Consider the following 16,934-nt stretch of genomic DNA (forward strand, 5'->3'; position numbering starts at 1 on the left):
GATTCCTGCTTCTGGCGCCATTTAACCCATTGTGGACCAACAATTCAAGTGTCAAAGTTTGCACTTGAAATTATAATGGTCAGGCCCCAAAGCTCATTGGCCTGCTGGCCATAACAAAGGAATGTTGGCTAGAATTCAACCCGAAACCAACCGCCGCCCACATGACCATCCTGCCATCGACCCAGCCTCCCACCTTCCGCAAAGTTGAACCCCGGGGGTCAAACATTCGCACAACGTCAGACGAGTCGGGTTTTGTGAGGCATAAAAACAACAACAAAAAAAACTTTGAATGAAATGCATGCCCCATTGACATATGAGTGGGCGTGGCACTCTGTTGGGGGCGGCGGGCTAGTCGGATTGCTGAGGAAATGGCAAATGCATGCAGCCACACGATATGAGCCATGCCCATTCCCGCCCTCGATCCACCAGCGTTTCATCTCCACAAACCCCACTGAATCCGTCTCTGTGCGTTGATTGTTCGATTCAAACATTTTGGCATGTTTCGGGCAGCTGAACTAGTTTTCACTTTCCCCCTACAGTGGAATCAATTGAGAAAACAGTGTTAATCATGTATTACCAGGTCCCACATAAAGTTATGTAAAGTTAATAATTTTATACAGTTCTAAATATTGTAAAATTTCTTATGTTATTAAAACACCTTACCACATTTCGCAAGTAATTAATTAAAATTCCAACATTGCATAACCTATCATTATAACTCTTACTATTTGTGAAGATAGAGTTTTAAATTTATAAGTATATTTTACATAAAAAAACATATTTAAAATTTGTCGTTTTTATTGTATTCTTCATAAAACGTAGTGCCTGAATACAAGATGCAAAGTCACATTTAATCCAATGTCTAAGTAAATGTAATAAATTTATAAAATTTTTATTTAAATTAGTACTAATTCAGAATAACACTTAAAATGCTTAGGTAATATTACCAGCTTTAGTATGACAGACTTATTTCAGTTGTAGACTTAACTATCTGTTTTGATATTTCATAATTTATCATAATTTCGCTCCACAGTTCAGTTGTCGCCCGACTGAGGCTGAAATGTGTTAAATCCGCTATAAAAGCGGTTAACCGAGTAAACTGCAAATGCAAAATGCGGTTGGTTCACTTCGGTTCGGTTCGGTTGGGTGGGGCTATATCCTGGCTTGGGCTGTTCCTGCTCCTGGTCCTGTTCCCATTCCTGGCCGGGGCAACTGGTCCTGCTCCCTGACCATATTAAAGGCCATGCCAAAGTGTTGATGGGTCAGTTTCGACCACATGCTGTGTGTGTGTGTTGGCAATGCAGAAATCATTTTTGTGCATTTGATGCTTTTTTCGTTTTAGGATGAAGTGGCGCTTAGTAGGCTACTAAAATCTCTCAAATCTCACAGTGAACACTGTTCACCAAGCTCAAAAAGTTGTCACAAATATTTAAGGAAAATTCTAAAAAAATAATTTATAGGCAAGATGGCTTCAGAGGAAGAAGAGGTTAGATGCATGGTATACATTCTAAAGAACCGTTTTAATTTAATTTTTAGGAATACACAGAGGAGGAGACCAACGAGGCCATGTTATTTATCCGTGAGCACGAGCTGCCCATGTCCGAATTGGGTTATGCTCTCAAGTATGTGCGGATTCTACACGGGAACCCATCCCAAAACAATCAGGTGATGCCAGCCTCGATGCCCCAGAATCATGTTGCAGAGGTGGAGCCACCGCCTTTAGACTGGGAGGACGAAGAGATCCAAAGCTTAGCCCGGCACCTATAAATGTGTTATATGGTTTATAATGTTCTATTTTGTTTGTGTTAACTGCCTTGAGAGATCAGATAACTGAAAAAACTGAACTTCTTAAGGGCATTTAATGAGTTTTTTATATATGGTTGCCATAGGAATTTATTGGGTTATTGATATTTTTCTGCGAAAAGTTAAATTATTTAAAAAATCAAATTTGTTTGGTCAATGGTATGATAGTTTTACGAATAAAAAAACCTTGCAGTCTATTTTCACATATATGTAAGATTGTATTTCAATCTACAAACCAGATGAAGTGTTGTCAATCTTTTTTATGTCATTAACCTGATGTTTTAATGACAGAAGTTAGCATGACTTTGAGAAATCGACCATGGGAGCATTTGCTGAACTAAACTTATAAAATTTATATTTTATTTATTAAGACTTAATAATAAATTGTATCCCAGACGAACTGATGCATTTCAAAGTTTGCTCTGAGTGGGTTTTGTTTGCCACGGTTTTATTTTTCCCCATCCATTTCGACATCTTTGCATACAACACTCCGGAGTTGCTCTGCATTTTCCCGGCATTTCGCGTAGAGTTGGACAATTTTTAATTGTCAAACGCAGTCGGGTGACAAATGAAGGAGTGAAGGAGTTGCACCGGAGAAGCCTTAATGACAGCTGATAATTTATTCAGCGAGTGCAACAGCTGAGCGACGGGCACGAATTGTTTTCCAGGAGCCATGAAATATTTACACGGGATAAAGGAGCAGCCGAAGGAAGCCGTGTCCTGCGCTCCCGAGATGAAATACATCCGCTTGTCATTGTCAGGATGACCGAGTGTCCAGATCTGCTGTAAAATGCAAATGAATTCCCGGGCCATTTCCACCCTCGCCGAGAGACTTGCATTTAATTAGGAATTAATGCGGGCGGTGCTGGGGTTGGGGTTGGTTTCGACAATTCCGGCACTCTGCGGTTAAGTGAAAGTTGAGCTTTTGGCTTAAGCCGCCTAAGCCGCGACTAAGTTTAATGTTCCGACGCGAAACGCTCAATTTGCATTTTGCATTTTCCCCCTGTCTCAATTCTTTGGAGGGGCTTTCCTTCCCCCAAGGGGTTTTCCGCATTTGCAACCCTCGCAAACCAGTGAAAAATTTATTGTTTCAAACGGATTTCGCTGCGCCCCAAATTCGATTACTGGTAATTGCCTATTGCCAACCTCCGTTTTGGAAGGGCATGGCACAAAAGCCGGGCTTAATTGAATTAAAAGGCGTTGCAAAGCTCAAAAGCAGCGAGCGCCGTGTTCACTGATGAAGCTTTTTAAGCCGTAAACTGATTAATCGCTTGGATTCCGGCTATGGGATGAGTCCATTCAGGGTTGTTAATTAAAGCGCATGATTGTGATTGTATTTGATGGAGTAGTATAAAGTACAGATAATGCTACGTAATGTTCTTTAACATTGTTGATCCACAAAATGATACAAATGAATTAAAATAAAATTCGTATTTATCTTTTTAAAAATCGGATTAGTTTTTAAGACGCATATTCTGTCACAAAACTAATGGTCATTTGACACATGCTTTAATTTCGACTCACTAGATTTATTTAAAAAGTCATGTCAACTACATTTTATGTTTTAAATTAAAAAACAATTAAAGAACAATTAGTAGAACTTTAATGATGGAACAATTGAATGAAAACTGATAATTTTAGTGTATACAAAATTTAACTTACTTAATTTTCCGACAATTAAAATTAAACCTAAATCAATGTTTCTCCTGAACTCCTGAACGTAGTGTATTTAATATACCTATTTAAAATATTTAGTTCTTTCAAAAGAAACTTTATTTTTGGTATTTTACCATAAGATAATTAAATTATTTTTTACAATTGATGGTGATCCCAAACCATTGATGTCTGTCAACTTATCAACCATCGATAAATCTATTATTTAACCCACCCAATAGGGTATATTGTTCTATTACATAATTTAAAATGAACCCATTTTTCTTAAGCTTAATAATATTAACAGTATAGATATAAAATTAGTTTAATATTTCTTATAACAAAAATATATGATTCTATAACCAATTCGCACTTGTTCCCAAATAATTGGAGCATTATTTGTGGTGACTAATAAGTCCCACCATTAAATTTCGAACTTACATGCAATCTCGTCTGAGGTTCAATTTATGATCCATTGTGTATGGACCGCAGACATGTAATAACAAATACACAAAACTCAACGCTCATTTAGGCCCCAAAGAATCCTTTCCCCCTCTTTCCTTTTTGGGGGGAATGAACGCCCATTTGATGGGTTTATTATTGGGTAAATAAATTAAAATTGTTTACCTTTCAGCGGCGTTAAGCTTCAGTTCGCTGGAGGGAGACAGCGATATGTAGCTATCTCTTTCGGTGTTTATTTGTTGTTTCTCTGTTAGCCCGACAAGCGAGTATGTTTGTATTTTTTATTATTTTTGCCCAGTTCAATTGCGGTTACGTGAGTACGCGTATGTTGCGGCAACTTTATTTGCGCAAATTAATGGATAAATGTTCACGCACATGATAATGGAAGAGGCCGACAGGGAAATGGGTGGCCATCAGCATATGAAAATAAATAGAATTATGGCAAGTTTATGTGATCGAATAAAAATAACACGGAAAATTACTTTCGAATGGTGGAATTGCACCGTGTCTAAATATTTTGTTAAAATTAGTTTAGAAAGCTGCTGGAAATAGCAAAGCCAATTAGGAAAGAGCCTCGCTTTTAGAAATAGTTTTTCTTTATTTAAATCACGCAATTGAAAGGATAAAAAGGATAAAAAATAAAGCGTATGCTACTATACACATAGGAATGATAGCAAACAGTTGCGTAAACTATGCCAACTTTGGTATGCGAGTGAGATACTCTCAAACTGGGGGATTCTCAACTCCTGACCACCTCCTCCTCGAGTCCAATCAAACAGTGAACTTTTTCAAGTTCTTGGCACTTTTTCCCCTCTATTGATTTTGCTCTCAAATCAAGTTTTTTGTTGAATGGCCCAGAGTGAGCTTTGATTGAAATAGTTTAGTTTGTTTTGATAGTCATGCATTCGAAAATAAATATTTTGAGGCTGCTCGAAAAGTAGCACCTAAGGAAAATAAAAGTGTTTAGGGTAACCGAAAATGAGCTTCTGAATTTTCTTAAGCCTGGTCTTAAACAATGAATAAACATACTCTATACAATTAAATATTTTTTATATTTTATAAGTATGGTTATGGCTCGGCATTCCCAGTGAAAACTTTCTTCTGAAATCCCTTCACCTTTGCACTTAAGTATCCGTATCCCATTTCCATTGCCTGACTCCCAACTATCCAATTCCAACTAAAGTTTCCTTTTATTTAAGTAAACTTTAGCGACACCCGAACCAAGCCCTCGGTTATTATCCTTAAGTCCAACAGTGTTGAGATAAAAAGTAACCAAATATACAGGCACTATGAAAGAAAACCTATCAAAGAGATACATATTTTCTTAAAGGATATAGACAAATCTTCCAAATACATCTAACTTGTCATTTGTATTTGTGTAATAAAATCTACTGAGAAAGTAATAATATTTATTGTACCTAAGTGAGGTAAGAAGCCAACGAAACTAAGTACCATAATATTGGCCATCACTGCAGTCCAAGTGCCATAAATGTCAATAGACCAGAAACCATTATGCATAGTAATACCCCCATTCGCAGTCGCTGGAGCGCTGCAGCTGCTCAAAAGCCACGGGGAGTCCCCTTTTCGGGTCCCCAGGACCCATGCCCAAAACCCCTCCCCAGTGGCCTTTGTCCGATGTCAGCATTGTCTGTTCCTGTTCCTCGACTTCTGTTCGCATGCTAAACAATATTTCTCCATTACGAAACAATGGGACGAGTCGCCTGTCCCCGACAAGTAGCACCTTTTACTTGTGGCATCAGTTAAAAGTTTTGCTTTTTATGTTAGCGCGTTGCAGTGGCAAGTTCCCCTCCGACTGCTCCCTCCCCTCGCCAGGATCCTTGCAACTATCTCAAGTCGTTGCGGCAACTTTTGTTGCCTACTTTCGTGGGACCTCCTTTCTCTCCATGTGGCAAGTTTTTGCTTTCGCTTATTGTCCGGCGTGGAAAGGAAAAAAGTTTGGTTTTGTTGCTAAATTGAATGCGACTTGCGTTTGCTTTACCGCCGCCGCGTCCTTGTGTCCAGCGTCGTGCTGACGTCCTGCTAAAAGTCCTTGAAGGTGCAAATTGTAAAACAAACAGAGGAACGAGACCATCCCAGCTGCCTCGAACAGAGGTGGGGCAACAAAGTTGACAGATAAAGTGTTGCCAGCAGATCGAGGTCTTTAAGGAGGATTCGACCCGTAACTCAGGGTGATTACAGAACCTGCGGTGCCATTAAAAAGCCCAAAGAATTAGCAACTATAATTACGTAAAAAACTAAGAAATTAAGAATATATACTATTTATGTATTTATCTTTCTGACATATTTTGCTCTACCCCACTAGTAGGTCTAGTTACTTAACATTATTAAGGCGTAACTAACATATGCCTAGCATGACCAATAAATTTAAGCTGGAGCTTATCGCATCTATATAAATACGAAACAATAATAAATTGTTATAAAAACGAAAATGAAGTCGTTGTCATTGCCACTACTATTGGACATCACCTACCTCATGGGAATGGTTCTATCAATTATAGGTCCTTGTGATTCATGGCAAAAGTGCTGGGCAGCCCCCTTACCAAAATAAGATGTTATAAATAATGTTGTATTTTTGACTACAATTATATTAAGTACAAAAGTTGTCTTTGTTGTTACCAAGTATTAATGTTAGAATAATTTTTAAAAATTTGTGAAATTGTTTTTTATTTTAGCTTGGTTTGGTTAAATAACTAAAATATAAATACTTTTACAAGTAATAGGACAGCAATGTTAGATCATGTCCGTAAAAAACGTTTGTTTTAATAATGCATTGCTTCTTATTCTGTAAGTAAAACATTTTATTAAATTATTTTTCAAACTTTCTTTAATTTTAAAATGAGTTCATGCTCTGAGTTGGATGAGAGGGCAATTCAATTATTTTAAAATGGCAGCAATCCCGATCAATCTGTCGAAAACAAAAACCGTTGTGATCATTTTGGCTTTCAGTTTTCAAAGCATTTTAGTTGCCAATTACTCTGGTCGAACCGTATAAATCGCAGTCATTACATTTAACGGCTTAATTCCGACACAGCCATAAACCAACAATAATGGCCGAAGGACAAACAGCAAAACATCCTGACATGAGCACACGACCCCTCATATGACAACCACTAGAATCGTTAGGCATCTAAAAAGTTTTGTGGCCGAGTCCATTGCACTATCATGGAATATTTATTCAATTTAAATTTACCAATTAACTTGGACTGGTCGACCCGGCCCAGAGTTGGGAAAAAAAGTGCCCCTAAATGCTGACAGCGTTTAGAGTCGAGTTCCCGGCCCCGCCGCCACCGCCTCTGAATAATAAATGCATAATTCCTAGATGGAAAAGCGCGTGCCATAAATATTGCATGATAAATTATAGAAAAGCTATTAGGACAACAAACGACACGACCAGGGCGCAGGACTATAGGCTCCTTTGTTGAGTGTGGAAAAATAGGCGCCCCATTAAATGGCCGCTTGGAGTGGAGTGGGCGGAAGCGCCAAGTCCTTCTGCGTTTGAAATTTTTCAAATGAGGTTAGAACGGCACGACTGCCCCCACTTGCCTGCTTATTTATGTAAATTTGCGTAAATTACTATGAAAATATTTACGGTAAATAGAGCATTTGAAATTTTTATAATTTAAATGGGCAGACGCAGGCTTTTTGCCCCCGTCTGGGAAAGTCAATGTGTGGAAATATTCTCTCACAACTTTTGCATCTAACACGAAAGGCAAGCGACTGGCATGAAATCCAAAGCGGTGGATAAAGAAATACAGGAAGCGGAAGCTGAGCAAACAAGTGAGGCCCAAAATGCCATTGACGAGAGAACATTTAAAAAGTTGAAGAAACAAATAAAAGGCATGCGGTTTATACTCTATATGATCAAGGAGGTCGCATAAAAATCTGGAATATAATATCCCAATCCTAGGTAAAATTTGTAAGATAATTTTAATTAATGGAGTAGGGTTTAATATTAAAAATTTGCCATACATTTACTTGCCATCTTCAAATACAGATGTATCGATATTCATCATATGAAAAAGGACAAAAACTATTTTTGACGCCAAAAAATTTAGGAAATATCAATGGCCTAGGCTTACTTTCGATAGTATCGCTCAGCAAAATATCAAATTTCCCTTGTAACTTTTGGTATTTTTGAGAAACAAAAAAGTATTTGTTGGTATAAAGTGGAAAGTTTCACTTTAATGGCGGTAATATTTGGATGAAGTCTTTTTTCTGTAAGTTATAACATTCAATAAAAAAATAAAATTTGTTAATGTTCTTTGGTTTTTTATACTATCGATAGAATCGATTATGTTTATTATCGATAGCCAAAAACTATCAAACATATCGATATACCCTACAGTTCACTGTAATTTAAAAACAAAATCTATTACCTCCTTAGAGTGACATCTTTCTGGTCTATTCCACACAACCCAGTCAATTCATCTGAGCTTAGTATTTGTACACTCCAACTGAAATCAAATGCAAATGCTCGACATGTGTGCCTGGGTTGGAAATGGTCTTGTGTTTCCCCTGGCGCTGGCATATCAGTTAAATTAAATATTCTTGTCAACTGCAGTCAGCGAGTCAGGCAGGGAAGAAATGTTTCCTCGACAATTTCAAATATTTGCACCGCACTTTATAGATTTTAGGCTTTTAAATAATAAAATACAGTGCCAGAATGGGGAAGAGTCTAGAACGGGGGCTGAGTGTTCTGGCAGGACGAGAGGATGTTTCCGCCTTTGCAGCATCCAAAAAGTAAAGCGTCCTGTTCCTTTTTTTCTTTCATTTTTTGGGTGGAAATGCTGAAAGTGCTCTTCAGATCTAAGGAAGGGGAATTGTGTAAATGTGTGTCGGTGCTCTATAAAACATTTGCTCTTGAAGTACGTACTTAAATTGCATTCAAGCTGAGCAGTTGCTCGGCAAAGTAATGTGCAAAGATCCCGGTCGGTTTGCTTCTGTTTCAGTTCTCGTACGCCCTGAGTTGTTAAATAAGTTGGCCGAAACGTGTGAATGAGTGTTTAAAGATGTGTCGAATTTTCGTGAAGCAGGCTGAGACAAAATGTTTGCAGAATTCAATTGGGAAATGGAGCAAATACCTTGAATATTATTGGTTTTTTGCCTGCCACCAAGCTCGCAAATTAAGGTTTAAAGAAATGCAGCGTTTCAATATTCTTACTTACATTCTGTGCTTTATAACCCACTGATCAACATCGCCTTCAAACTAGCCATTAATTTTGCAACGTATGATATATAGGCCATTAAAATTATATTTATTCCGCCGAACGTATTTCTATAAATCACGTTATAAAGACATTAACATAACACAAACGAGTCAGGCAATGTGGCGCTTTTATTAACGATATTCTCTTCGCAAAACAAGATGATTTGATAGGGCCAAAAGCAATTAACTGGGAGCCCAGCTCCTGATTCCAAATCCCCAATCCGAGGCCCAACCGACTGCATTACATAAGCCAGCCCAAAGACATTAAGCTATAAAAACTGATGCGGTCATTAAAAAAATTGGAAGCCCAGGGAAAGCGTGTTTATTTAATTAACGGAAAGCGCCTACGACGGAAATAAAACTAAATGCCTTGTGTACATTAAAATTAACCAAGCAAGAGAATGATAAAAATAAGCATAGAATTATTTCGGGCAACAAACCCTTTCAGCTGCCATAGCAATGAAATATATGCCGAGCAGGAGCCAAGATACAATTAGCTTTGGGTTCAATACAGAAGAACAAAGGCGAATTGTCCCCCTTTTTCATCGAGCGGTGCCGGGGTGAAAGGTCGTCGGGGAGGGACCTACAACAATTTCTCGCATTACTTCCGCTAAATTAATACCGACTGCGGCTGGACAGCCGCTGGACTGGCGTCGACCGGACTGGAACCAAAAAAACAACAGAACAATTTCTCCATTTCTCGCAATAAGCGGACAGTGGGTCGGGTGTAAAAATATGCCATAAATTTCAGATTGTTCTTATAATCATGTAAACATGAAAAATAACTTTAATCCATTTAAAAAAATAATGAAAAACATGTTGGTTTCCTTTAAAGGTGTCAAATTACTTATACGCAGGGTTAAAAATATATTACTTACAAATTATATTACTCATACGCAGAGTTGCCAATGTCATAATTCAATTTGTTTTATAATTAAAATTTTAAATTCATATTGTTATTATTTAGTTCAATATTAGGTTTAATTAGTGACAAAATATTCTTCCTAAAAAACGGTAAAGCCATATTTTACTCACCTAATACCTTTCTTAAAAAACTTTGTAGCCGTATTTTATTCAGCCTACACAGAGTAAAAAGTTTAAGATATGATGATCGTTTCGATACAATTCAGTATTAATTCTGTATAGATAAGAAGCTTTGGGAGAGTTTTCGAATTTACAATTTACAATGCGAATATGAAAATGATCCGTATGTCCGTATTTTCTGTATAGTACTATTATAGCTCATAATTAAATGAGTTATTTAGTTTTCTTTTTATTAAGCCAATTGTGCTATTGATTTCTGCACCCGGGACCATTATCCACTAAGTGATATTCCATCCCTCAATTGTTATTGCCCACTGTGCAAGGACTGCCCACTGTGTCGCAGTCCGAGTACTTTGCTTAAATTTCTTCTTTGGTTTATGCGGCGTCTGTCGCGTTGCGTGTGTCCTGTATTTTTCCTGCCCCCTGTGCAAGTGTCGTCGAATTAAAATTCATGGCAGCGCATTTAACTCGCAGGCCAAAAAAGCTGAAAGCGTATAAAGAAACGCGCCCAAAACGCGACTCCTTTGGTCCGAAATCCAGAGCCAGAACGAACCGCAGTCCCGAGTCCAGTTGGGCCTGCACATAATTTCGGTTATTTATGGCAACCATAAAGAATGAGGTCAGATGCGACGTCAATTCCTGGGCGGCGACTTTGCCTTAATTAAAGCCGTTAAGTCGTGTTGTAGTATGAGCGCGGTGAGTTTCAAATCAAATTAATGAACAGCCAGGTGGGCAACGGGTCATCAGCTCATAGATTTAAATGGCCAAGCGGAGCAGCCAAAGTTTCCCGACGAGCTCATAAAGAAACAGCTTTCCAGGGCGGTAAACTAAAAGAAGCGTGAATAAATCGACTTGGGAAAGCCCTACAAGTTGTTGAGTCATTAGCGGCCACTGGGAGAAAATATCCTTTTAGACTAGATGTTGTGGAACCACTAATATTTCTTCAATAGACAGACCTATAAAATAAAAATACATAAAGACATCATTACTTTTCCCTAAACAATAAATTTGGGACAATTAGGAATCTTACAGTAAACATAACTTATCATTGAAAAAATTATATAATAGTTACTGATGGCCTGATTTAAAGTAATATTATTTTTACATCCAGCTATAAGTCTTTTTTTCGGCACCACATCTCTCATAAAAATTAATGAATTAAATAAAGAACATTATTTATTTCAAAGTTATGTTTACTTTATTTATTGTGTAACGATAGCTAGCGGTTAATCGTTCAAGGGAAAAGGCTCTGAAAATAAAGGCAAACCAACTTTTCCTCAGAAATAAACCGCTTCAAAGTACTTGAGTCGTTATCAAGTACCTTCGCTTAACTTTGAGTTCAGCCGAAACACATTCCGGGGGCGTTAATCGGATTACAAACAATTACTTAACATTAATACACAATTTGCAACTCAAGTTCGTCGCAATTGCAGGCGGGTCAAAGGTTAAGCGAGTGCAGCGATTACGCAGAGGTTGTGGGGAGTGTGGGGTTAGGGGTCAGGGGTCAGGGGTCAGGGCATGTAATGAGCGAGAGCTGCTGAACAGTTCAAATAATATCAATTAACTGCAACTTTACGTGCTTCGGCTAATTATCTCGCTTAATAAAGCGCCTAATGAGTGGAAACAGCTGCCAACGCCCAGTTTGCCAGTCGGCGACAGGGTAAAAAAGGTATGGGACCTTGGGATTTCATTATTCCGCGCCCATTCCCATTTTATTTCGCACGCCTCCTTCGCACTTTGCTGCTCAGTTTTTTCCTTCGCCTCGGCTGTAAAAAATAATTATGCTAAAATGGCTTGGCGGTTTATGAATTTTAATTGTTATGTCTGCCCGGGAATTCCCCGTTTCACTGAAGGTGCGAGGGCGTGGCATTTTAGCTTAAATTTGGCCTCGCCTCAAGATGTTGAATTTCTTCTCCTCCAGCCAAATTCCTTTCACATTTAAAAGGGGAAAATAGAGACTTGAAAGTGGATAGGGTAATGGGGTAAATGGGTCTAAAGTTCAGGGATACATATAGTAGGTATATGTGTGTGCTAGTGACGTTTGAGCTCATTAAGAAAATTCGTGCGGTCGCTTTGGCAACTATTTTAACATTAGAGCGCATGAACCAAACGCCACAGGAGGCTGCCCAGAGACGTGGCGTAATTGCTTTGAAAGGGGATTTATTGCAAATGCCACAACTTACCCAAAAACGATATCGTTTTTTCCATTTAATCATATTGAGTTATATTTTTCGAATAAATTTATACAAATCCCCTCGAGAACGCCCGTTTTGCACTCATTACAATATTACCCGCAAACTCAAAGTGTTTTTTTAAGCCAAACAAAACGCATGTGAACTGTGCATAATTATGCGCAAAATATACAAAGTGCACACACACACACACTGGCTGTGCGTACATAGGAATGTAAATATGCCATATAAATATTTGCTTATACAAAAGCGAGAGAATCAAGTTTTTGCTTGGAAATCCTGTGGGTTTCCTCGGGCCATCTATTTAATAATTGCAACGAACACTTAGGGTAATTTATTTAATTTAATATAAATTTGTTTTGGTTAGAGACATTATCCATAATTAGTTTTACCGATAAAAAAATAATAGAAAAGCAATTATTGTTAAATTAGTTCTACACTGCTAAGTATAGATTTGGCATCGATAAGATGAGTCTTAAATTAATACTTTCCAAAGTATTAAATTAAATTTAAAAATTTACCACAAATCCAAATTCTAGACTCTTTAATATATACATAAAACTGTGAAGTGTAGACTTTATGTTATTTATCTTTAATATATACTTCCATTTCATCTCTGGTAAAATTTTAAAACAACTGGTATTTAAATCCACTTCAGTTGATTATTTTAAATTTTAATTTTTATTTTTTTGGTTTCCCGTGAAAGTAAATTTGAATTACTTAGCTAGTCTTTGGTACTTTTACACCCCGTTTACTAGCATTCCTTTGGTAATTATTAGCACATCCAACTGTTTTGGGACCGCTCATAGCCTTAACCCCATTTTCCACTCTTTTGACAGGTGCTGCTTGCCTGGTTTGCTTTTTATTCCGCATCCCTTTGCACGCTTTCTCCCAGTAAATTGTTCTTTTACTTTCTTTCGCTTTCGATGCACTTTCCGCAGGGCGGGCGGTGCTGGAAAAGGGGGCGTGGCGGGGTATAACGAGGGAAACTCGTATGACAAATAGCCTGCGGCTTTATACACAACGTTGAGAAGCTGTCATTGTCTAGATTCATGTTGCTTTTTCTTCAGCTGCTTTTTGTTCTTCTTTTCCCCATTTCACATGTTGTTTTTCCAATGTAGCCTGCAGTTTTTCTTTGCTTTTCCGCCCCGATCCCCCTCTGTTTTTCTTATTCCATGTGGGTTTTCCTCCCTTTTTTTGTTGTTTACACTAACTACTTGCTGTTGCTCGGGTTTGTTGTGGTTTGGGTTCTTCGTCTTCCGATCCCCGCCCCTGTGGTCGGTGCATTCAACCCCCCCCTGCTCAAGGACACCCAACTGCAGATGGAAAGGATTCGCTTCGAGTGCCATTAAAATGCACCCAGGGCTGTTGATTGGTAAAGGAAAATGTAACATGTGGCTTACCCAAACTTTTACTGGGCCAACTAATGCTGGTTTAAGAAATGGCAGGGGAAACCACATTGTTTTAAAGACCTGACACCTTGAAGATATGTACATGACGGTTAAGTGGTTCTGATTGATATGGTCTTTAACGATTTTACAGTTTTATTTTCTTACAAATTGTGCTGGGAATGATGGAAAATATATTTGTGATAGTCCCAACTGCATCTGAACTAAAGTTTATTAGAGAGATAAAATGAATACAAAATGCTTGGCCAACATGCCAAAAAGTGATGAAAATAAATTAAATCTCAGCCACATTTTAAATAAGTGTTCAATTTGAAGGAATCCCAACGTGTCAGAAGATAATTACACTTCTATATTTTTAGCTGGAGCCTTGAGCTTTGAGATTGAATGGAGACGCCTGTCATTGGCAGGCGTACAAATTACATTAATTTCCAACGAGGCCACAAAACAAGTCAGTCAATACCAATGCCACGCCCCTCAGGCATACCGCATCCCAAAGATAGGCAGGAAAGAACGAGCATCGAAACGATGACGATGACGCATTGCGTATGCATATGTCATGTGTATGACAGGACCGCGCTTAAATAAATTCTGCAGAGCAGGCCAACATTTAAGAAATGCCTACCAAATGCAGCCGGATGCCCACAGGATGCGTTGGGGAGCCTGGCCTGTCAGCCAAATATATCCAAGTCAGTGACGACAGAGCCAGGCCAGAGTTTTGGGCCAGTTGGCCAGCAAATGACAGCGTTGATGGACAGTTTTGTGCAATTGCATTGCATATGGTTAGGCGATGTGCCAGTGACAGCCACGCCCCCTCTCCGCCCAGGGGCTCATCATCAGCAGCGTCGCCAGGCGAAAAGGGGGGCCAAAGCCAAAGCCGCTACAAAATGATATGCAAATGCAGCTAACCGAGGGGAGAAAAAATCTTGGCTGCAATTAAAAGCTAAATGCACTGGGCGATAGCGTCAAGTTTCAGCGCACAAACCATTAACCCACTGAAACTGGGAAATGAAAAGGAGTATCAACCGAGTTTAAAATGGCATTGGTTTTAGAAGTGTTACCAAAAATTACAGTCAAAATTTAAAGGTTTGGCATATGAGAACTATGGGAACACATATCATACTTGTATATCGGTTTGGTAAATATGTCCATACGCCTTACATATTTTTATTCAAAGTAAGCAGAGTATTAGATTTAAAGAAAGTATTTTGGTTATAAGTACAAATCGCTAATTATAAATTAACATTTTTAATTTTTTTAAAAGTTTTAAAACAATCTTCAGAACATTTTTGAGTAATTTCCATACTTACTTAAACATTTCTCAGGTACTCGGTATTTTCAGTAATTTTAACGACACTTTAAAAAATGCCGATACATTTTAAGCATCTTCAAGTGCACTGCAAAACACTCTTCTCACTCCTTGTTTATCAGATTACCGTCTTTCTCCCAGGACACTGAGCGGTAATGGGTTAATTAGCTCCGCTGCAGGAATTGCAGTGGCGAACGCAAAGGCAAAAACCGCGAGATATCAGACCAATTTAGTGTTATTGCAGTCGCATAACTCCAGAGATTGCCAACGGGACTCCGAGCGACCGAGGGAGGACCATCCGAGGCCGCAGGACCCAGAGCACCGAGCACAGGACGCAGGACTCGGGACTCAAACAAAAGGCAAATGCGACATCGCCAACTGCACAATTAGCACTCGGAAACAACTCGGCCGGGCGGGCCAAAGGAGTTGGGGAAATAATATTGTCGACGCAACGGAAATGTAACTGGGAATTATTTAATTTGCAAACTACAATGCCCAGAGCAATCCTGCGAGCTCCACTCCGCATTTCCCACACCCACTTCATTGTTTTATGGCTTTGTTTGAGGACGACTCCTTCTGCACTTCGGATTGCCATTGTCTATGCTACATAATTGTTATGATAACTGCCTCGCTTTACGGCTGCATCAGGGGAGTAACTTAAGTAAATGTCGGTGCTTTTAGTTCCCGGCTGCATGTGCAGTGCCACTTTGGCCCCGGCCAAAAAGCCAAATAGCCAAAAAAAAACCAAAAGCATTCTCGGTCCGCAATCTCAGACATCTCAAAGGCCGTAAATCGAAACTCTGCCCCGTCTCTTTGCTGTCCCACCTGAAGGCATTTATCAGATGCAGACAGCCGCCGTCCAGAAGACAAAAAATGGCATTGACTTTGCCGAAAACGAGCGAAAACCCACAGAAAAATCGGTGCTCAGTCAGGTGAGCTTTTGTTTTGTCTGCCGTCGTCTAGGCTTGACATTTTTCGGAAAACCCCCAATGACAAGTTAATGAACGTCTGCGGCTCTTTGATAGTCATAACGTTCTGTAGGATCACCAAAGTCGCTGTGAAAATACTCTACCAACTAACAAATAATAGTAAATAATTTAGGTTTATAAGTATTTCTCATTAAAAAATTCATTAATGTCACTTAAAAAGTTAACCACAGTTAGTGAACACTGTTCAGTAAACTTAAGTTAATCCTTAAATATTTAACTATTTTTCGAAACAGATATAACCTCCCTTTTTGAAACACATTTTTTTTGCTGTCCAAAATAATAATCATATACTAATTTAGTCCCAAGACTTTGAAAGTAAAATAATTTTTTATTAATCAATTAAAATTTTGTTCTTAATTTCCCAATCGGATGAAAGTATTTCTACCCCCATTTAGAGCAACCCTTTGAATGGCTTACTCCATTCAACTTGACTTACCTTTCCAAACTGTTCGGCTGCCATAATGGCTTCAGCATCATCATCACCATTCTGCCAGCATCTATTTTGCATAATTTCCCATCCCGCGACTCGAAAGCAAGGCCAATGGCAATGCCAGCGGCGAAATGAAAAGCCATTTACCGAAAAACACAGACATGCTAATTAATGTTAACGGAAATTGTAATTAGAATCGGTTTGTTAAGCCGTGGAAAGAGGTTTCAGGGCCTGGAAGCCAGAGCACCGAAGTAGAGAAGTACCGGAGTTGGGGCAACTTGGCGCTGATATGATTATAACTTTTAGCCACAAATTCAACAAAACTTTGCTACTAAGTCGCCGCAGTCTCAGGCTTCCAGTGACACCCCCAGCAAAACAGACATATGTTGTGGGGGGGGTTGGAAAACTTCTGTGCATAC

General features: G+C 38.8%; 1 protein-coding gene across 1 annotated transcript; it reads left to right on the forward strand.

The window, feature by feature from the left end:
* Nucleotides 1-1,375: 1,375 nt before the first annotated feature.
* Nucleotides 1,376-1,856, forward strand: LOC119554745. Its single transcript, XM_037865769.1, has 2 exons — nucleotides 1,376-1,486; nucleotides 1,537-1,856. Exons 1-2 carry the CDS (start codon nucleotides 1,466-1,468, stop codon nucleotides 1,765-1,767), a joined length of 252 nt encoding a protein of 83 aa, XP_037721697.1. The 5' UTR covers nucleotides 1,376-1,465; the 3' UTR covers nucleotides 1,768-1,856.
* Nucleotides 1,857-16,934: the final 15,078 nt, after the last annotated feature.

The sequence above is a fragment of the Drosophila subpulchrella genome, chromosome 3L (genome assembly GCF_014743375.2).
Source record: "Drosophila subpulchrella strain 33 F10 #4 breed RU33 chromosome 3L, RU_Dsub_v1.1 Primary Assembly, whole genome shotgun sequence".
Classification (NCBI taxonomy): domain Eukaryota; kingdom Metazoa; phylum Arthropoda; class Insecta; order Diptera; family Drosophilidae; genus Drosophila; species Drosophila subpulchrella.